The sequence below is a fragment of the Sorex araneus genome, chromosome 4 (assembly GCF_027595985.1).
Source record: "Sorex araneus isolate mSorAra2 chromosome 4, mSorAra2.pri, whole genome shotgun sequence".
Classification (NCBI taxonomy): domain Eukaryota; kingdom Metazoa; phylum Chordata; class Mammalia; order Eulipotyphla; family Soricidae; genus Sorex; species Sorex araneus.
Window position 1 is genome coordinate 143,448,437 of NC_073305.1, and position 22,895 is coordinate 143,471,331.

The 22,895-nt window shown below is 39.0% G+C and overlaps 1 protein-coding gene across 2 annotated transcripts in view; it reads right to left on the reverse strand.

Annotated features, from left to right (window-relative positions):
* ROS1 (ROS proto-oncogene 1, receptor tyrosine kinase) overlaps positions 1-19,843 on the reverse strand; it is a 128,350-nt gene extending 108,507 nt beyond the window's left edge. For both annotated transcript variants that reach the window (XM_055136541.1, XM_055136540.1), the window contains exons 1-5: positions 19,721-19,843; positions 14,599-14,643; positions 12,583-12,642; positions 10,550-10,576; positions 4,145-4,205 (exon numbers count right to left, since the gene is read on the reverse strand). In XM_055136541.1, coding sequence (XP_054992516.1) covers positions 4,145-4,205; positions 10,550-10,576; positions 12,583-12,642; positions 14,599-14,643; positions 19,721-19,843 — 316 coding nt within the window. The remainder of the gene's footprint in view (positions 1-4,144; positions 4,206-10,549; positions 10,577-12,582; positions 12,643-14,598; positions 14,644-19,720) is intronic.
* Between the last annotated feature and the right edge of the window lie 3,052 nt (positions 19,844-22,895).

The following is a 22,895-nucleotide window of genomic DNA, read 5'->3' on the forward strand; positions in this document are numbered from 1 at the left end:
TATGGAGACTGTGAACTAACTTTGGCTATATGCTGTTCCAGGAAGGGAAATGATTCATTTTCAAACCTAAATCTTCGCGGACTTAATTACTATAATACAGAAATTGTAAACCGCGCGGCTGCGCGACATTTTATCTCTTCATTCTTGTCAATGGAAAACTTATTATCAAATATTTCCCTGTTAATAGAGCTGTATTCTTAGGGGATAAATTCCAACAAAAATAGTGAGTCTGTTTTGATTTTTTTTTTCTTTTTGGGTCACACCTGGCGATGCACAGGGGCTACTCCTGGCTCTGCACTCAGGAATTACTCCTGGCGGTGCTCAGGGGACCATATGGGATGCTGGGATTCGAACTTGGGTCAGCCACGTGCAAGGCAAACGCCCTACCCGCTGTGCTATCGCTCCAGCCCCATGTTTTGAATCTCTAACAACAATAGTGAGTTATGTGTTGAAATCTGGAATGTAATCAAGGTAAAGAGAAAAGGAAGTGAAATTATCACTCACATATGGGGTGGGTTGGGGGGTGAGGGGTGAGATGTATACTTTTTGTTTGTTTGTTTGTTTGTTTTGTTTTTGCTTTTGTTTTTGTTTTTATTGGTGGTGGAATATGGGCACTGGTGAAGGGATGGGTGTTTGAGCATTGTGTAACTGAGATATAAGCCTGAGAACTTTGTAACTTTCCACTTGGTGATTCAATAAAATAAATTAAAAAAAAAAAGACTTTCAGACCAGTCAAGATGCATAATTCACATGGAAATTCCTTTCTTCTTCAGCACTGCAAATTTCTGAAGAACCGTAGTTCTTTTTTGTTTCATTTTGTTGTTTTTTGTTTTTCTTAAGAGGTGGGTTTGGATTTAGAACACTGAATGCCTGAAACTCCATAAAAACTTTGTAAATCACAATGTCTAAATTTAAATAATTAGTGCTCATAAGCATCAAGTGCTTAGGAATCAATTTGACAAATGATATGGAAAGAACTGCATATCAAAAACTATGAGTCATCATTTAAAAATTAAGTAATAAGAGACACCAGAAAATGGGAAAAAATATTCTATGTTCATGGACTGGAAGAATTAACACTGTTAAAGTGGTCATCATCCCACCCAAAGCACTATACAGATTCAATGCACTCTTCATTAAAATACCCATGATATTCTTCAAGAATTTAGAATAAACACTACTAAAATTTGTATGAAATCATAAAACTACCCCAAAGGGCCAAAGAAGCTCTGAGAAAAAAGATAAGATTCCCTGATTTTAAATAATACTGTAAAGCTAGTGTAATCAAAAAAATTGATAATGGAAAAGAAAGATTTTCAGGTGAATTAAATAGAATTGATAGTCCAATGATAAACTCTGAAATATATCACGATCATGATCACAAAATCTTGTTGATTGTCGAGTTGCTCGAGCGGTCTCAGTAACCTCTAAATTCGTCCTATCCCTGAAATTTTAAAAGCCTCTCTCTTCTCGGCCTTCCCAACGATGCCGCATTGGAGGCTCTTTCAGGGTTAGGGGAATGAGATTCAGCTGGTTACTGGTTTTGGCATATAGATACACCATGGGAAGCTTGCAAGGCTGTCCCATGTGGGCAGGAAGCTCTCAGTAGCTTGCGAGTTTCTCCCAGAAGGAAAAGTAGGTTATAAGATATATCTGAAATATATGGTTATATCTTATATCTGAAATATATGGCTAGCTAAATATCAAAGGAGTTGTGTGGCATTGAGTGGAGTAAGGATAGCACTGTCTGTAGCACTGATGTCCCGTTGTTCATCGATTTGCTCGAGCTGGCACCAGTAACGTTTCCATTGTGAGATTTGTTACTGCTTTTGGCATATCAAATACGAGACTGGTAGCTTGCCAGGCTCTGCCGTGTGGACGGGATACTCTTGGTAGCTTGCCAGGCTTTCCAAGAGGAATGGTTGGCTGTATGCAAGGCAAATGCCCTACCCGCTGTGCTATCGCTCCAGTCCAGAGTAAGGAAAAACTTCAACAAATTGGTCTGAAAGCACTGGATGGTCACAGGTCAAACAAAAATGAAACTTTTCTTCTAAGAGTTTTATCATTTGAAGTCTTATTGGGGCATGGGACCATTTTCTAAAATTAATTTTTATGATGCTCTGTAAGGATTCAATTACATTAATTTACATGCAGGCATTTCATTTTCTGAATACTATTTCCTGTCATTTTTTTTTTTTTAGTCCTTCGTTTTGGCAGTCTAGTTCGTCCCTGAAATTTTATCAGCCTCTCCTTGCTCATCCTTCTTAACACTGCCATACTGGGGGCTCTCAGTGTCAGGCGAATGAAGCCCATTGTTGTTACTGTCTTTGACATATCGAATAAGCCACGGATAGCTTGCCAGGCTCTGCCATGCGGGTGGGGTACTCTGGGTAGTTTGCCGGGCTCTCTGAGAGGGATGGAAGCTTTTAGGGTGGCCTCTAATTGCCCTTACAGGTGTTCCTATGGTTCACATCATATCTGAATCCCATCAAATATGGTGCGGAAATTAAGGAAAATGGGTATTAAGTGTCCTATGGTGTGGAAAAGTGGCCTGGAGTGTGGCGGTGGCTGGGTAGTGGAGGTAGTGGAGGTCGGCCAATGAAGTATTTATCTGGTGCGGGTAGGGTGGGGCTTCTGGGTTTGATCCCTGGAGCACTGGAGATTGGAGGAGGCAGACAGAGGATCTTGTTTCTGGGTCTCGTTGAGCCTGGAGTCCAAGGTCACAAAGTTCTGCTTTACCTGGTTCTGTGGGGCTTCACTCGTATTTGAGGTTCGGCCCAAGTGTCCGGAAAGCAGCTTGGAGCATGGCGGTGGCTAGGTAGTGGAGCAAGCAGATACCACTGGCTACACTAGCACGCAACAGGAATGAATGGAGACATTATTGGCACCCACTCAAGCAAATCAAAGATCAACGGGATGACAAATGATACAATACTATTTTCTGAAAGACTATCTCCTCCCCCCACCCTATTAAATGATGCTGTCACCCTCATTGAAATCTAATTACGGCATGTGTACAGATTTATTTTGCGCTAAACTCTGGCACATTGTCTGTCTTCATGCCCGTTGTAATTGTCTATCTTTATGCCAGTTTTGTGAGCTGTTTTGATTATAGTGGCCATGTAATAAATTTGCAACCAAGAAGTGTTATTTCTCTAGTTTTATCCTCCCTCCCAAGATTTAAGGTCTCACACACACACACACACACACACACACACACACACACACACTCACACACACACACACACACACACATATAGCACAGCAGGTAGGGCATTTGCCTTGCATGCGGCCAACCCAGGTTCGATTCCTCTGTCCCTCTCGGAGAGTCCAGCAAGGTACCGAGAGTACCCCACCAGCATGGCAGACCCTGGCAAGCTACCCGTGGCGTATTCGATATGCCCAAAACGGTAACAACAAGTTTCACAAAGGAGACATTACTGGTGCCCGCTCGAGCAAATCGATGAACAATAGGAGAACAATACTACAGTGCTATTTCTTGGTAGGGGGAAACTTTGGATTGTGCTAAATCTACATCTCAATTAGTTTATATCAATAACTTAATAATGTCTTTCCATCCACAAAGGCGCCGGTGCCAGGTACAGCCCCAAATCCAAATAAACAAAGAGGGGAAAAAAAGAAAAAAACATTAAATAAAATATTTCTATCTTTAAATTTATTAGGGCAGTGGCATTTCCTGATACAAATCTTACTCTGGGCTCATGCTGATCACTCTCATTAAGATAGAAGTGACAGCATTTATTGAACTTGTGGGCAAATCTCAAATTCCATATATTCACCCTGTACTGACTTTCCTTTATTCTGCACTGAAAGAAGAGTCGTGCTGGGTCTCTGGCTCTAGAAATGATGGCTACATTTCAAACAATTGAGTGATATATAGGTATAGAATGGATTAGATATATCTGATATCTATCTATATATGTATAGATAAACCTATATATCTATTGATATTAATATTTGGAATCAAAGCTATATCTATATATCTGTATGTACGTGTGTGCATATATATGCATATATATATCATATTGATATCCTATATAACCATCAGTGTGGCCCTTACTCCTGACATAAGTCCAAGTCCATGGAGCAGATTAGATGATTTATAGATTTCTGGTCTGCTTACCCAGCACTTCCTCCTCATATGCACCTTCTGCACCACTGCAGCCGACCTCACAGGATTCTCGCTGTGGAGACAAGGACCATTCCACTCAGAGCACTGCAACTGAGTTTTGAAATCTGAATGTCTCATATATTAACATATAGATCACTTCAGCTGTCAATCTTACAGTCACCGTCTGTTAGTGGCTGTCGTCAGATAAGCACCTTCAGAGGCAGCAAAAAATAATCACACTTTTCAGATCTCTGTGCTCCAGCAGTTACTTCAGCTTCACCGCTGTTTCTTGTATTTGTGAAAACAGTATTTTCTCACATGATTGCTTTCACCTGGCTGTCTGATGATGGAGCCTGAACATGGACATCACCTATTTCACCATCAGGATGGTATCAGCCCCCAGTGATAAACATTTGTCTTGCATGAACTAAAAGAAATATTTTCTAAATATACAAATATGTCTATATGGGTAAATGTCATACATACGTGTACATATAAATATAAACAAAGCTAAATAGAAAGCTAGACTACTTAAGAAGTGTACATATACTAAATGTATGACCCCATATGAAGAGCGACACTCTAACACCTACCTCTAAGCGATACTTCTGTTACCATGACAGTTTGACTGAACTATATTGTTTTTACATATTTTATTTACTGTAGATAAAAATAAAAATATATTTTATTTACTTAACATTTATGCTATTTATATGGGCCTAGAAAAATACAATTGATTATATCATTTGATCCAATTGAAGCATCCTAGTTTCTTTTGCTAATATTGTGGAAGTTAATATTTTAATTAATATTTAATTAATACTTTGCTAGATTTTTTACTTTGCCAATTAAAATGGTTAATGAATTTCTTTTTATTAATATTTCAAAAACATATTGAGTGGCTTTGCCAATTAAAATAATAATTAATAGGGTACATACAGATCTAGTGTTATGAAAAGTTGTACACAATGAAATCCAGGACTGACATCCTTGCAAAAATTTGTGTATATACAACAAACTACTGAAAAATATTAAATTACAAACATAGGTGAAAGGAATGAAGAGATAATACAATGTGTAGGGTGCTTGCCTTGCACACAGCCATCCCGGATTCAATCCCTAGCACCCCAAGCACTGCCAGGAGTAAACCCTGTGTAACACTAAGTGTGACCCAGTAACAAAGAACAAAAAAAGTAAGTGAAAAGCTCAGATAAAATGACAAAGATGAATCAGAAATAAAATGATCATAACCTGCTTCCAGTGCTGCTGTGTGTCAACTGCCCTGTGCAGTAAGGAAAGCCACTTCCCTAGGGTTTCACTAAGAACAATGTTTTGGGGGAAAGTACTTTAAAACTAAAAAAAAAAAAATTACTCTTTTTTGGTAATATATATAGAGAGAGACATTGATGTATAATGATGCATACATGAAACTTATACAATGTTATAATACAGGGTTGTTTCAATAAATGTATTTTTAAAGAATAAAAATGAAAATGAAGCATACAGCTCAAGTATATTTCTAAAATCATGTAATCAGTCCCACAGTCTAACTTTGGAGTCTTTTCATCATTCCAAAAGAAAATGCTCTCCCTGAAATGAAATCTTATAATTTCTATTCTGTTCAATTTTATTTCTTTATTTTGACTCATGATTCAATAAATTTATTTTATGCCCCTGTAATGATGATACACTAGAGAAGTGTTTCTCAAAGGGAGCCTATCAGATTTCCTGTGGGCCTCAGGATATTCTAAGGTGGCCACAGGTGAAAATTATGTTTATTTTATTTTATGTTTTTGTCCACACTTGGCAGTGCTCAGGTCTTACTACTGGCTCTGAATTTAGGGATTACTCCTGGTTCTCTTGAGGACCATATTGATACTGGCTGTGGCCGAAAAATAAAAGAAATAAAAATGCCAAGGAGAAGTAAAATTATCATGGTATATGGGGTTTTTTCCAGTTTAAAAAATATTGGAGATGAAAAAAGGAGCTAGAATAACATGCATTAGGAAATCAAGCTAGTCTTGTCTATCAGGACATTGTGGAACTACTTTTTCTTCATTTTACCCCAGTGGAGATATGTAATAAAATTCTGATCTGACGTGGGAACATTGGTGGTGGATAATGGGCACTGGTGGAGGGATAGGTACTCGGTCATTTCATGACTGAAACATAATCACAAAAGTTTGTAACTCTATAACTGTATTTCACAGGGATTCATTTTTTAAAATAATAAGAAAATAAAGTAAAAATTCTAATCTGCCTATCTATTTTAATATTTTTATTTTGATTACTTTTAGAAAGCTTGTATTTTCCCAACTTATTGATATTAATTTGCTTATAATATAGTGTGAGTTTGAAGCATTCAACATGTTGATTTAGCACAATTATATATTGCAAAATAATTACCACTAAAGCATTAGCTAATATGTCTATCTCAGTACATAATAACTCTTCTTTTATGTGGTGATAAATTTAATATCAATTTTTTTCAGCAATGTTCAGCTACATAATACAGTTTATTAACTATAATCACTAAGTTGTACATTATATACCCACAGACTTGGAAAGTTGTTTTAGGAGTTTAAATGACACTGCAGTTGGAATCAAAGCTTAGAGTTAATATGGTTTAATATGCGCTCTCTCTCTCTCTCTCTCTCTCTCTCTCTCTCTCTCTCTCTCTCTCTCCTCTAGCATTGGACTTCTAATAAATCTATCCAGTGTTGGGGGCCGGAGTGATAGCACAGCAGGTAGGGCGTTTGCCTTGCACGCGGCCAACCCGGGTTCGATCCCCGGCATCCCATATGGTCCCCCAAGCACTGCCAGGAGTAATTCCTGAGTGCAAAGCCAGGAGTAACCCCTGAGCATCACTGGATGTGACCCAAAAAGCAAAAATAAATAAATAAATAAATAAATAAATAAAGCTATCCAGTGTTTCTCAAGCTCAAGGTACCATGAGAGAATATTAAGTTTCTTAGACCTAACAAATTCACAAAATCTAAACCTTCTGGAGAGAGCATTTATGCTGTAAATTCCAGCCTAAAGAACTGCCATTTCTATCAGAGAGATCACATACATGCTTTCTAGGTCTGTATCAGTTTGCTCTTTCTGTTCCCTTCCATAATGCCATTTTCCCAATAGTAACAAGATCAGCTATATCATCATCCTTTTTGCTTTTCCTCTAATATAAGAGGGACATACCCAACAACTGTACTGCAATTCCCCTTGTGCAAATTAAATATGACTTTATTTCCTTTAAAAAAAATTAGTCATAAATAGGGCTGGAGCAATAGCACAGTGGATGGGGTGTTTGCCTTGCATGCGGCCCACGCAGGTTCGATTCCCAGCATCCCATATAGTCCCCTGAGTGCAGAGCCAGGAGTAACCCCCTGTGCATCACCAGGTGTGACCCAAAAAGCAAAAAAAAAAAAAATTAAAAATCAGTTCTAAATAAATAAATAGTTAACTTGGGGCTGAAGTGATAGTACAGGGAGTAGAGCATTTGCCTTGCACTCAGCCGACCTGGGTTCGATCCCCAGCATCCCATATGGGTCCCCAAGCACCACTAGGAGTAATTTCTGAGTGCAGAGCCAGGAGTAACCCCTGAGCATAGCTGGATGTGACCCAAAAACAAAAACAAAAACAAATTAGTTAACTTAAGAACTAGTGTAACCATGGGGTGAGGGGGATGGAGTTGGGGGGGGAGGGACACTGGGATCACTGGGGGTGGAGAATGGGTACTGGGGGAGGAATGTGTACTCGAGCATTGTATGACTGAAACACAAGCACAAAAATTTGTAAGATCTGTAACTGTACCTCACAGTAATTCACTAATAAAAAAAATTTTTTTAATAATAAAATAAAATGTTTCCAAATATACTAAAAAGCAAAAAAGGAAAGAAATACTTTAACCTTGTATGTGCTAAGCACTCTTTTAGGCTCTAGAAATATGACAGCTGGATAGGTATGTTCCTTGCCTTTACAGAATTTACATCCTCATAGGTGGGAATAGCCAATAAAAATTTTTAAACATTTTTATTAATAGAAAGTATTCAGGCAATGAAAAGTATAAAGAAAATAAAACAAGTCAAATGCATGAGGCATTACTAGGCAACAATGTGACTAGACAATGTAATAAGGCTCATGTAGTGGCACACTCCAGTCCAGCTCAAAGTAGTTCAAAGAAGCTGGTTTGGCAAAGATATGAACAAAGACAAAATCCAAGAGACAGATATGTGCTTGCTATACTCACAGAAGAGCAGCAGGCATACATGATCAGCACAGAGAAAGGCGGGGGAGGGGGGCTGGGGGCAGTAAGATGAAAGATGAAGCAGTAACCAGCAAACCTAGCTTGATTTTTTTCTCAGTTGCCTCTGAAAAGACCATAGAAAGTTCTTATTTCTGTTTAAAATTATCATGGATAAGTCTTCTGACTAACTTCAGTGTTCAAATTAAATTTTGTAAGGCCATCACTTACAAGTTTACAGTACTTAATCTTTGATAATGAAGCAAGAAATATGAGGTGGAGCAAGGAACGCTTTTTCAACAAGTGATTCTGGAAAAACTGGACAGCTACATGTTAAAATATAAACTCATCTCTATCTAACTCCATGCACAAAAGTCAGATCAAAATGGATTAAAAACCTCAACATCAGATCTGGGTCCATAAGGTACATGAAAGAAAACGTAGAAAAACCCTCCATGACATTGAAGCTAAAGGCATCTTCAAAAATGAAACACTACTAACCAAGCAAGTGGAAGCAAAGATTAACAAATGGAACTATGTTAAACTAAGATTCTGTGCCTCAAAAGAAACAATGACTGGGGCTGGAGCAATAGTACAGCGGGTATGGGGATGTGGGGAGAAAGGGACTCCATTCATTGCTAGTGGGAATGCTGACTGGTCCAGACTTTTGGAAAACAATATGGACATTCCTCAAAAAACTAGAAACTGAGCTTTCACTTGACCCAGCAATATCACTTCTGGGAATAGATGTTGGAGGTTCAAAAACACAAAGTAGAAAGAGCATCTGCACTTGATGTCCATTGCAGCACTATTCACAATAGTCAGAATCTGGAAACAATCTGAGTGTTCAAGAACAGACAACTAGATAAAGAAACTATGGTATATCTACATAATGGAATACTACACAGTTGATAGGAAATATGAAGTTATGGAATTTGCCTACAAATGAATGGACATGGAGAATATTATGCTGAGTGAAATGAGTCAGAAGGAGAGGGACTGGAGTTGGAGAGATAGCACAGCGGGTAGGGCGTTTGCCTTGCACGTGGCCAACCTGGGTTCAATTTCCAGCATCCCATATGGTTTCCCAAGCACCGCCAGGAGTAATTCCTGAGTGCATAAGCCAGGAGTAACCCCTGTGCATCGCTGGGTGTGACCCAAAAAGCAAAAAAAAAAAAAAAAAAAAAAACAAAGAAGGAAAGGGACAGATAATAGAGTAACTGCATTCATTTGTGGGATATAAAATAAAATAATATGAAACTGACATCCACGGCTAGGGTAAACAGAGGCCAGGAGGACTGGTCAAAGGTTGGAAATTACTACAACTGTGTTGGGGGTAGAGAGTAGTTAAGATAGAGGAGGGTCCATCACGACAACATTAGTTGGAAATGATCACTCTGGATAAGAACTGAGTGTTAAAGTAGGTAAAGGGATATACGTGATAACCTTTCAGCATGTATTACAAACTATAATGCCAAAAATGAGAGAGAGAAAAAGAAAGAGAGAGAAGAGAGGCTCCCTGCCATAGAGGCAGGCAGGGGTCAGGACAACTTGGGGGCCGGGGGGAGATGAGAAGTAAACTGGAGACATTGGTCCTGGGAAATTACACTGGTGAAGGAATGAGTGTTGGAACATTGTATGACTGAAACCAATCATAAACAGCTTTGTAATGCTCTACCTCACAGTGAGTCAATAAAAAAATTAAAATTTGGAAAAGAATCATAGCCCTTAAAGTCAGATTAAAATAATATAAAGGCATATATATGAAGGTGTGTGCATGTATATACACGTGTATATATGTATTATATGCACACAGATATATAAAACCCAGGACAATTTACATAAAAATAAAATTACATATTCATTGTTATATCCAAAGTCATATAGCACTTCTAGAAAGAATGTTTTTGTGGGGCTGGAGTGATAGCACAGAGGGTAGGGCATTTGCCTTGCACGTGGCCGACATGGGTTCGATTCCCAGCATACCAGATGGTCCCCCAAGCACCGCCAGGAGTAATTTCTGAGTGCAGAGCCAGGAGTAACCACTGTGCATCACCAGTTGTGACCCAAAAAGAAAAAAGAAAGAGAATACTTTTGTGCACTAGATTCAGACATCTTCATTAGCCTTTAGCCATAGAGAACAACAGCTTTGTTGTAAATGATTGCCAACTCACCTCACCAACAGTGGCATAGGTCTCATTCTGCATAGAAAAAAAAGGGGGGGAAAGGAAATTAAAATTCTTAATGTTGTAGGTCATTTTAATGACACTTAGCTATACGGTTCATGCAAATTAATTCCTAGCCCCACCATTAACCAACAACCAATAAAAGAGCAAAAATGCCCAGACCTGACTCATTTGTCAGTCAGGCCACAGAAGGAACAGCCATAAAATAGATTCTTGCTTCACTAGAAAAACAGAGGAGTCTGATGTCACCTCAAAAATCCCAGTTTACTAGAAGGCAACCTATTATGGACCAGGCTAGTGAAGAGGGGACTGTTTATAGATGCCCTGAGGAAGATAGAATCTGAAATAAAAACCAAGAGTGGCTCTGGAGAGCCAAGACCAGCATGCTCCTCCGCCCAGCCTGGCTGCACCAGCATCCACTCTTCTTCCTGGACTGTTGCTGTCTACTAACTCTGTGTTCCATTCATTCACTGGCAGAGCTTTCTGAGCATTGTTGTGTGCGCCTCACTGTGCTCAGTGCAGGGTATACCATATGCAGAAGGTGGCTAGCATTCTTCCCCCGTTACGTTTACATGTGAGAGCAAAATATATTAAATACAAAATTAGACAAATAATAATTTAAATTGCAATGTATTAAAAGTGCTACTAAAGAGAGATTAAAGTGTTTATAGAGGGCAGAATGGTTCTAATGTCCAGGCAACACCTGCTGTAACTTTGGGCACATGCCATTCTTTGAGGCCCTCAGAGTCACATACACAGCTTGGATGTCAGCCACTCCGACGGTGGAGATCTCTGAGGACATACTATTCAAGAGAAGGTGCAAGGAGAGGTAAATTTCCTTATTTCAGTCTCAATGCAGTTATTGAAATTGTTCATAGAAAATAGATGACTCAAAGTTACCATATTCTTTACTGATTTCAACTCTCACTTGAATAACCTGAACAAAACATTCCAGTTTTAAGTGACAAAACTCTTATCCATAAGGTCAGAGTATTTACAATGTACATTTTACATAGGATATTCATATTTTCTGAATAGGGAAAGTTCCTTAACAATGCCACATACTAAGCAGTGAAGTCAAATTAAATTATAAGTAAAATCAAAGTTTGGAGGGACATATTCATATATAAGGAGCAGTAAACTAAGGTGTTTGTATGAATTTAATCACTACCATGTTTCTTGTAGGGAAACTCAAAATATTTGAGTAACCTGAGACCCTATTAACCAGTGTGTAATCCAGAGTTAACAGCACTGTAATACCCGAGCACTTGTTTCGAGTATGGAAACTCAGATCTAACCCCTGACCTAGTAAATCAGAATATGTGTTCTATAAGATTTCCAGATAAACACACTAGAACTTAAGAAGTGCAGAACTAGGAGATTTAACAAATACCTAACATCCTACCTACTAAAAGGTCTTCAAAGTTTAAAGCAATTGGGACTCCCTAGTATGCATTAAGCTCCATTGGTCTCCAACTGCACTAATGTAATCTCAATTTTTTCCCACTTTACATATGATGCAGACTACCATGATTTTTATTTTAAGAATCAAAGGAAACTAATTGAAAACCAGTGGAAATTCAAGTAGACTCCTCTTTGACCATATTTCTTTTGAAGAAACATTAGTATTAAGACAGAAACACGGAGGGGCTAGAGCAATAGCACAGCAGGTAGGGTGTTTGCCTTGCACGCGGCCAACCCGGGTTTGATTCCCAGCATCCCATATGCTCTCATGAGCACCTCCAGGAGTAATTCCTGAGTGCAGAGGCAGGAGTAACCCTTGTGCATTGCCAGGTGTGGCCCAAAAAGAAAAAAAAAAGACAGAAACATGGGGATCTAGAGTGATAGTATAGCAGGTGCAGCATTTACTTTGCATGTGACCAATCTTAGTTCTATCCTGACACCCCGTACGATATCCCAAGCACTGCCAGGAATGACCCTGAGTGAAGAGCCAGGAGTAAGCCCAGAGTATTGCTGGATATGGCCCCAAAACAAAATAAAACAAAAAATATAGTACTTACACACTTCAGAGCACAGTTTTCTCGACCTACAGATTTCCAAAAGTGGCACCCTTGCATGCACTACAAGAGACAATAAGAGAAATTGTGGAGGCAGAAGTATAACTTTTTCCTTTCCATCTGATACTGAAATACCATAATAAAGTGATTTGGAAATAGAAAACTGCCAAGGAATCTGCAGCTTGAAGGAATATGAATCTTAGGGATTTTAAGCAGAGCTGTCATGCCTAGAGACAGAACAGGGTTTAGCTGGATTCTACCCAGGCATTCAGTCTGGATGCCTTAAGCGGGGGTGTGGTGCTGGACTCTGTTCTGCATGAAACCCTATCATTAACAGTATTGTAAACTGTGGTGCCTAAAATAAAATAATAAATTTTAAAATATTTACCCCAAAGCTACCCTTAAAACCCCGCACACTGCAGTAGCTTCCAATACGCCACATCCTATTCATTTCTCCTGAACTTACTTGATTTTTCTGTGACTGTAATTGTGCTGGTCATTCCTTCCTTAAGCCATGGTAACCCCCACCTCACCTTCTTCTTTCCCACAGTTCCTTCTCTTTTTGCCGTCTTTTTCCTTCTCCTGGGCCTGTAGGTTTTATTTCTAGCCTCAGCTTGATCAATTCTCACTCTTTAAGTTCTCCAGACTTGAGTTCATCCACAGGCTCTTCCATTATCTAATAATTCCCAAGTTGTGCTTTGGTACAAAGGTCTTCCTCTTGAATTATATCTTTCCCCTCTAGCCCTTCTCGAAAAGCTCTTCATCTTTTTGGTTTTCAATTGAAAGCCATTCAGACAAATGAAGCTGTTTTACATTCTCATTGTCTCTCAGATTCCTTGCTATTCTGACTCTCTTGTGGCTGCCTGGGCATGATTTTATAAATGCTTCTGTTTCTCCTACTAGGTTGAGAGTCCTTTAAAACAGGACAACTCGATTTCACTGATTCTTAAGTCTCTAGTGCTTAGCACAATTCACACTGACACTTGGAGTCACTAAATAACTGGATAAATGGATATGGTGTGGAAAAGTAGTAAAGTCATAAACAAAATGGCTAGAAGAAACATTGAACACTAATCCAGCCCTCTTAGAAGACACAAAATAGAACTAAATCCCATTAATTTTGTGTAATTTGTCCAAATTCACGCTGCCATGCGGAACCAAAATCATAGGCTTGGATTTTAGTCCTACACTCTTCTCTATACAAACAAACACATCTTTCCTTGACTTGACTTTTAAATATTCTTTAATGGGGACAGAGATGCTCAAAGAGCTGGAGTGCATGTTTTGCATACAGAAGGTCCAGGTTCAATCCTAGCCACTGAATGTAATTCCCTGAGCATTACTGGGAGTGACCTCTGAGCACAGAGCCAGGAGTAGTCCTTAAGCACACTTGGTGGCCCAGAAATCAAAATTCTTTTATTAGGATTGCAAGCTCTTTTTGTTCACTTTTCTCTGTCAGGGATAAGTAAATGAGGTGTTTGTTTGTTTGTTATTTGAGTCAGAACTAGCAGTATTTCAAGGCCACACCTGTCTCTGTGCTCAGGGACCACTTCTGACAGTGCCAAGATTTGAACTATTGTCAGGCACATGTGTCTGAACCTCTATACTATCTCTCTAGCCTTAAATGTGATTAACTTTGGAATTATTCTCTTTTTCTATTCTTTCCTTTTCTTTTATTTGCCAGGGCCTCTTGCAATAACGGGTTTGAAGGACCTGAGGTCCCTTGCAGTGGTAACTCAGCCCTTGGAGCAGCCTGGCCACATTCAAGTGCTCAGTCATGCTGCCCAGGTCTGCAGCACAGGGAGTCACCAGGACCACACCCAGTGGGGCTACTATGGGGCATGCAGAGAATTAAACTTGGGGTTTTGCACTTGCAGATGGTAGGAATGAGCAACGCATGTGTACAGCCACTTAGCTACCTCCCAGCCCCAGGAATTATTTTTATTATAATAAAACCATTGTCCTTTCTCTTATTAGTGCAAACACTGTTAAATTCCTGGCAATACAAGCATTACTCACCACTTCACTAAGATTATATGGTGCGCCAACATCAAGCTGCTGGCCCTGAAAGGAAGGAGGTAATAAACATCAGTTGTCAATACTGTGCTGTGTGACTACCACACCTTCTTAAAAGGAACTTCCTGGAGCAGTGTTTCCTCCGTGACATTTTCTAATGATACAGCTTACTGTATTTTGTATCCTTAGAGCAAAACATTTTAAAGTCATAAATCAATCAGGAAAGTAGACAAAATATCACTGCAGCTTATATGGCTTATACGGTGTCATTCCTCTGATTTCTGCAGGATTGATAATGGCAGGAGGCATGGGGGGGGCGGGGAGGGCTCATTCAAAGGAATATTTAAGAACAGTCGAGTCTCACACATATTAGAAAAGACTGTGGCACTAGTCAACCAAGTTTTTAAAATTCTGGATTCAAGATCAATTATTTCCAGTTTTTACTTTTTTTATTTGTTCGTTGGTTTCAGGGGTGGGGGGTGCACATCCAGCTGTGCTCAGAGTCTATTCCTGTCTCTGTGCTCAGGAATCACTCCTGATGGGGCTTGGGGGACCATATGCTATGATAGGAATTGAACCTGGACTGGGGCCCACTGTACAATCTCTCCAGCAGACAAGGAAATGATCCCTGTTTCCCTTCCTAACAAGGAAGAACAGGGCCCTTTTTCCCCCATCCCCAACATATGCAACCAAGCAGTCAGAGAAAAATAGAGGTTGCCAAAATCAAAGTGCTATGCCTGAACTATACGGCTTCTGTGAATCAACATTGAAATAATCCAAAGTGTCCTTGAGGTGGTCATGACTTTGCTTTGCAAATTTGGAGATTTTTGTTTTATTTCCCTACCAGCTGCCCAGATGTCCCACCGACCACCCCGCCTCCCAATTTGTAGCTGAGGCATTTTTTTCAGAACCCAGTTCTGGAATACAAGCCCAACCCGGTCTGCTAGCATAATAAACTGAGCCTTTCACTTCTTGTTTGTTTTTTTGCTGGCTTTGATGAGAATTTCTGCAACATGGTCACTTCAGCTTTTTCTATGAAAATAGAAAATAACACTAACTCAAAACTATGTACAGGCCAATACCAGATTATTCTGTGTATTTCTAACATTTTCACAAAACTTCAGACTTTTTTTGTGCTAAGGGAAAATAAAAGAAATTATTGCTGTTGTGGAAAGCCTACAAATTGCTCATCCTCTCACTGATCATTATTTGAGCAGAATTTGTCACCAACAGAAGGATTTGGCGTTAGTAGCCCTATGATAATAAAACATGTCCTGGAACAGTATGCCATGGGTCTAATTATCAAACTGTTGTCTGGATTGACAGAAGTTTAGGCAGAGGAGGACAACCTGAATATTTCTAATTACTTTGAATGATGTTGTCCACCTATAAGTTGCAGGATTCGAAGCATTAAATTGGATAAGCGTTCGACCCGAGTTTGATTCCTCCTCCCCTCTCGGAGAGCCCTGCAAGATTCCGAGAGTATGGAGCCCGTGTGCCAGAGCCTGGCAAGCTACCCGTGCATATTGGATATGCCAAAAACAGTAACAATAAGTTTCTCAATGAGAGACGTTACTGGTGCCTGCTCGAACAAATCGACGAGCAACGGGATGACAGTGACAGTGACAGGTTTATCCAGCAAGGGACAGGCATCTCTTTCTAGCTGACACAGCAATACAAGCAAAATATGTCCCAGGAGAAAACAGAAGATCCAAAAGGAGCTTAGGGGGTGACTTAAGCATCTGTTGTGGCCTTCTGAACAGCCCATGCTTTTCAGAGGAAAGACATTCTTCAACAGCCTTATTGAACACACTGAAGACTCCTTTTCCTTCCAAGTAAGCAGCATCAATTTTGTTCTTCACTTTATCCCCAACACCTAAAACAGTGCATAAGGGATACCAGGTGCTCAGCAAACAAGCTGGGGAATAAATCATGTATTCAAGATGATCTATTATTTAGGAATGTTCCATTAGTCCTGTCTCTTGTGGAATCATCATCTAGTGTTGAGCTGGAGAAATAATCAGTAGGTAAGGCACTTGCCTTACTTGTGGCTGACATAGGGACCAGAGTGATACACAGCAGATAGGGTGCTTGCCTTGCATGTGACTGACCTGGGTTCAATCAAGGGTATTCCATATGGTTCCCAGATCCCGCCAGGAGTAATGCCTGAGTGCAGATCCAGGAGTAACCCCTGAGCATCACAGGGTGTACTCCCCCAAAAAACATGTGGCTGACCCAATTTAATCCTTAGCACCACATATGGTTCCCAATCATAACCTGTAGTGACACCAGAGCACAGAGTCAAGAGTAGCTCGTAAGCACCAACAGGTGTAACTCAAATGATCTCCTCACCCCAAAAATTATACAGTACTCTAGCATAGGGAGATTTGCTTTAAAAATGATCAAACACAAAAACAAAGGAATACAAGTTACCCATTCTTTGTTTTTCTTTCATTTGATTTGTGGACAGAGTCAACTAATCTCCATTCCCCAATCTCTTATATTTGCAGGGAAAAGAGAAGAGCTCTTAATATGTTTTTTTTTAATTTGTTGTTGTTGTTCCTGGATCAAACCTCACACTGGCAAGTCATGCAAGTGTGTCCTCTACCACACTGAGTCACACTCCAGTCCTAATATGTTTTTGTTTGTTGATAGTAAATATAGAAAATAATATTTTCCTTAATTGTGCAATTAGATGCTTGTTAGTAATTATCCCATGATTTTATTCCAAATGAAGCTTTCAGAGTCCCCATTCTGTGACATAATCACAAATATATCTGCAATTGAATTTTTTTTTACCCCTTCAGAACTGATGTTTGGCCATAAAAGCAAACTGTTGGTGCAAATAGTAGTTTTAGTGTAACCTTTCAAACAGTGGGGCAATAGAAATGTGTCTCAATAAGAACAACACCACACTATACCAAATATCGATTATTTCTGATGGCAAGTCAGTGAATACCACCAGTTTATACAGGTATATATATTATATGTATATACACATATATATAAAATATATATAAGCACACATATGTAGATAGATAAATAGATAAATACATAGATATGAAATACGCATGCTCAAGCATAGAACTCAGACTCACACCCTTTTGAAAGGCAATTCTAAGTACTCCTTTATATAAGTTTTTAGTAACTTTATTTTTGTTTTTGTTTGGGGCTGCATCCAGTGATGCTCAAGATTCATTTCTCATTCTGTCTTGGGGCTCACTCCTGGCAGTGCTAAGGTGAAGCTGGAGATCTTCCTGGAGTTAGCCACAAGCAAGGCAAGCACCTGAATCCAACTCTCTACTATCTCTCTGGCCCCTATAAATCTATTTTGAAAGAAAAGATACCTCAAAATGAAGAACCACACAAGTCAAAGCTGACCTTTAAAGACTACCAAAATATGGAACAAAAAAAACCCCAGAAAGTAGAAAATTGTTGTCCACTTAACAGGATTTCCCTGATCCAGTTATATTTCTTGTTCAGTCTCCTAGCTATTGGCCCTCCAGCCCTCATGTGGGAGGCCCAGATGGAGAACATTTATTACAATCACTAGTCAAACTAGCAGACCATGTCTCCTGCTACCACATTAGCTGGGCCTTTCTCTGTAGGTGGTAAACAACAAAGGAAGAAATTTCTGCTCCTCCTGCCAAACCCTGAAATTAAGGATCCCACACAGAAAGATAAGACAAACTAGACTTCATCAAAATAAGCTAAAATAAAATGAAAATTGCAATCCTGGAAGCAAACATCAGTTTTGATAATATGAAAATTAACAAAAAATATGCTGGAATACTTTATCAAAGAACATATTTCCCTGAAATTTTCTAATTATGGGGGAAACTTACAACATAATGTTATATGAAAAAAATCACAATAAAATGTTAGATGGAAAAAATTGTGCTCAACTGTGTGCAAAGTTTAGAGGGGTGTACTGGGAGAAAATGTAATCAGAGGTAATAGTGGTAATAGTATAGTTTCTTCCCTTTATCTATATTTTCTATCTTATATTTTATAATAATTCTCATTATAATCAAAGAATAAATTTTAATTTTTAATAAAGACAGCATTAATAGCAGCATTTAACAGCATTCAAATATTTTCTCATTTGAAATTATAAATATTCAAACTTAAAACTATACAATTATACATTAGTGGTAGTAAAGTCTTCAGCAATGATTTATATAAAATACCAAATATTTTTAAAGTGCCATTATCCATAGTAAGTCTAAGTGTTTTGGGCTATAGTTTAAATTAAATTAAAAGAATGTAATGCAAGAACAATTATATTTAGACTTTTTATAGTCTTCCTTCTCTACTACTTTAGTACAGTGAATACTATACTTTATATTTTTCATTGTTTTTAAAAATATGCACAATGCTATAAAAGTATTTCTTTTGTCTTTGGATAAGAAGAGTATATGCTTAATATATTTGGCTTTTCAGAGTTTCCTGTGACTGTCTTAAGTTTAATTCATTGTAATGACTGAAAAGGCATGATACAATTTGCATACAAAGAATGACACTAAAAAATGACTAAGAAACCACATATTTACATATTAAAGAAAAGCTCATTATTGAAAAAATTACAAATGTATAGATATAAATAAAGCAATTTACATATAATTCCTGTCTTTAAAGCTAAATATCATTCTATAAGGCATCTACATCTTCTCTCTAGGTTAGTACAATCAGACATTCACAATAAATATGCAATATAAATGTAAATGCAATACATTTATTGCATTTATAAAAATGCTTTCTGCAATAAGAAGTCACTGTGTTGTGACCAAACCTATTTCATTCATGCCTTAAGATAAATGTAAACAATTTTGTGACAAATAAGCCTAAATTGATATAGTTAAAACACGCTAAATTGATTCCATTTAAGCCTCCTTTACTCAAATCCTGTGTTCTCCCAAATCTACAGATTTTTTTTTTTTAAAAAAAGCACCACCTTGTATCTGTAATTATGTTTCATAATGTTTTCTGGAAAAAAAACAATCTTTCTTGTTTGCCACCATTTTTCATGAGAAAGATCTATAAAACGAAACCAATTCAGTTCCTACAAGTTCAGTTCTAATGTTTTCTTACCTGCAAAGGTAAGTATTAGGCTAATAAAACTTACCAGACTAGTTACACATGACTTTAGGCAGTTGTTTAAAACTGTACACTGTACCACAGAAATCCAGAGGTAGCCAAGAGTTGCAAAATTAAAAGGATTCAGAATAAGCCAGTAAATGTTCTTCATCACTTCACCAATGGCGATTTCTAGATAACCATTCTTCTCATTTTCCTCATTTCGTTATAAGGATTCATTGGGCTTCCTCACAGCAGTTGAAAGAGTGGCTGTTGCTTTTTTGCTTTTGTTTTGACATGTTAGGCTATGCCTTTCAAAATAATAGACCTTTTAGTTTAGACTTTTGAGTCCTAAATAGCTTGTAACACTCACATCATAGCTATTTCATAACTGAGCTTCCTTATACTCCCATAAAGAAAGTTACCCACTGACTAAAGGTTAGATTCTAGAAGAGCATTTCACATGGAAAGTAAACAAAGTGAAAAGCACAAATTGCAATTCAAGCAATCATGTGACATATGCACAGTCTGAAACTGGAACCCTTCAGCGGATCATCCACTTCACTTCTCTGAGGTTAGTTCAGCTATGCAGGAAATTGGGTCTTGACCATCTTTGTGGGACAAACAGTAACACTATTATAATAAAGAATTCTGAAAAAACATGGAAGAATTTTAACCAAATGATGCTGCAGAAAAGAACAACAGGACCATTTTAAACCAAATATATATTTTAAAAACTGAAAAAGGCAAACAAAGCTGAAATTAATAGATAAATATCCGAGGGTGATTTCCAGACAAGGAAGTTTGTTAAATCACTTTCAAAACTTTACTACATATTAACTAAAATACTGCCTTATCAGGTCTATTATGACAGGAAGCAGAAACCAACACCAAAGAAACCTAAGGTATGTACAAGTGCAGCTGCCTTAGAAAGAAAATCATGAGCAGAATTTAAACTAGCCTAGCATCAAGATAAGGTTATGCTTTAAAAAGGTGGGGGGAGGATATTTTTTTTAATTGAATCAACATGAGACACATAGTTACAAAGTTGTTCATGATTGGGTTTCAGTCATACAATGTTCCAACACCCATCCCTTAACCAGTGTACATTTCCCACCACCAGTGTCCTCAGTTTCCCTCCTGTCTCTCCCCCACCTTCCACCACCCCCCAGCCTGCCACTCTGGCAGGTACTCTCTCTCTCTCTCTCTCTCTCTCTCTCTCTCTCTCTCTCTCTCTCTCTCTCACTCTCTTTTTTCTTTTGGACATTATGGTTTGCGGTACAGATACTGAAAGGCTCATAGATTTGTTTGAGCGGCACCAGTAATGTCTCTCATTGAGAGACTTATTGTTACTGTTTTTGGCATATCCAATACGCACGGGTAGCTTGCCAGGCTCTGCCTCGCGGGCTTGATACTCTCGGTAGCTTGCTGGGCTCTCCGAGAGGGGCGGAGGAATAGAACACGGGTTTGCCGCATGAAAGGCGAACACCCAACCCCTGTGCTATCACTCCAGCCCACTGAAAAGCAATCACCTTTTATTTATTTTCAGCACTCAGTTCTTGTCCACAGTGACAATTTCCAACTATCATTGTCATAGTGGTCGCTTCTCTATCCTAATTGCCCTCTCCCCCAACCACTTGTGGCAAGCTTACAACCATGAGCCTTTGTTGTACTGTCACTGGGCATTAGTCTCATACCATGTTCATTTTTTTTTAAATCACTGTCACTGTCACTGTCATCCCATTGATCATTGATTTGCTCGAGTGGGCACCAGTAACATCTCCATTGTGACACTTGTTATTACTGTTTTTGGCATATTGAATATACCACGGGTAGCTTGCCAGGCTCCGCCGTGCAGGCGAGATACTCCCGGATGTCTACTATTTGAAGAAATGTACAAGACAATACACAGACACAGATAACAAGACACAGAAAACTTCAGGTTCCAAACAGATTAAAAAAAAAAATTCCTTTCTTTAGGCTCAAAAGATAGCTCAGAGGCTAGAGCTCATGCTTTGGATGCAGGAAACCCACATTCTATCCATGGTACCACATGGTTAGTCAAAAATTTCCAGAGAACTCTTGAGCACTGAGCAGGGAGTAATCTCCAATCACTGCTGAGTATGGCTCAAAATTAAACAAACAAAAAGCTTTGACCCATAGGGGTGAGAGGAAGACAGACAGACATATGTAAGTAAAACATATATTAAGTTACTATACAGCTGTAATTTTCTTTATTTGTTTGTGGGCCACACGCAGGGATCCTCAGGGTTTACTCCTAACTCTTAGTTCAAGGGTCACTCTTGATGGGCTCTAACAATATGGGGTACCAGGGACCAAATTGAGTCAGCCAAGGCAAGTGACCTACCCCCATTACTATTGCTCTAACCCTTATGATTGTAAATTCAAAGGATTAAAACCTCAGCAGATTTAGGATAGAGGGCTAAAATTGCATTTTTCGTTATACATTATAGTATTGTTAAGAGTGAAAATACAGGAGCCAGAGAGATATTACAAAATGTAGGACACTTGCCTTGTAGTGCCTACAGCCAAACTCGGGTTATGATTCCCAGTACCCCATAACTCCCCTAGCACTCCTAGGAGTAGTCCCTGAACACAAAGCCAGGAGTAATCCCTGAGCACTTCAGGGTGTGACCCCCAGTCCCTTTCCCCCTTTGCAGAGGAAAAAAAAATAAAAGCAAAAAGTAAATTTGAAGATCTAATTGATTTTGCTTAAAGAATTTTAAGTCTAGGGGGCTGGAGCGATAGCACAGCGGGTAGGGCGTTTGCCTTGCATGCAGCCGACCCCGGTTCTAATCCCAGCATCCCATATGGTCCCCTGAGCACTGCCAGGGGTAATTCCTGAGTGAAGAGCCAGGAGTAACCCCTGTGTATTGCCGGGTGTGACCCAAAAAGAAAAGAAAAAGAATTTTAAGTCTAACAGTATTCGCATCTAGCAAGCTGAGAATTACCAGAGAACTTTTGCATGAAATAATGGCAATTGAGTTACCCCTGACCCAACTGAGCTGGAGTGAGGGTAATGGTGTGGGGAGGGGATAGTGGTTGAAGAAACTGAAAGGAGTGGGTAAACTGCACACAGGGGCTGGTGACAGAAGCCCACAGCTTCTGGCTAAAGAACAGGAAACTGTGGGTCTCAATCGCCCCCCACAGGCTTTCAGCTTTCCAATAGCATGAAACCTGGCCAAAAAACAGGAAAGGGCTTG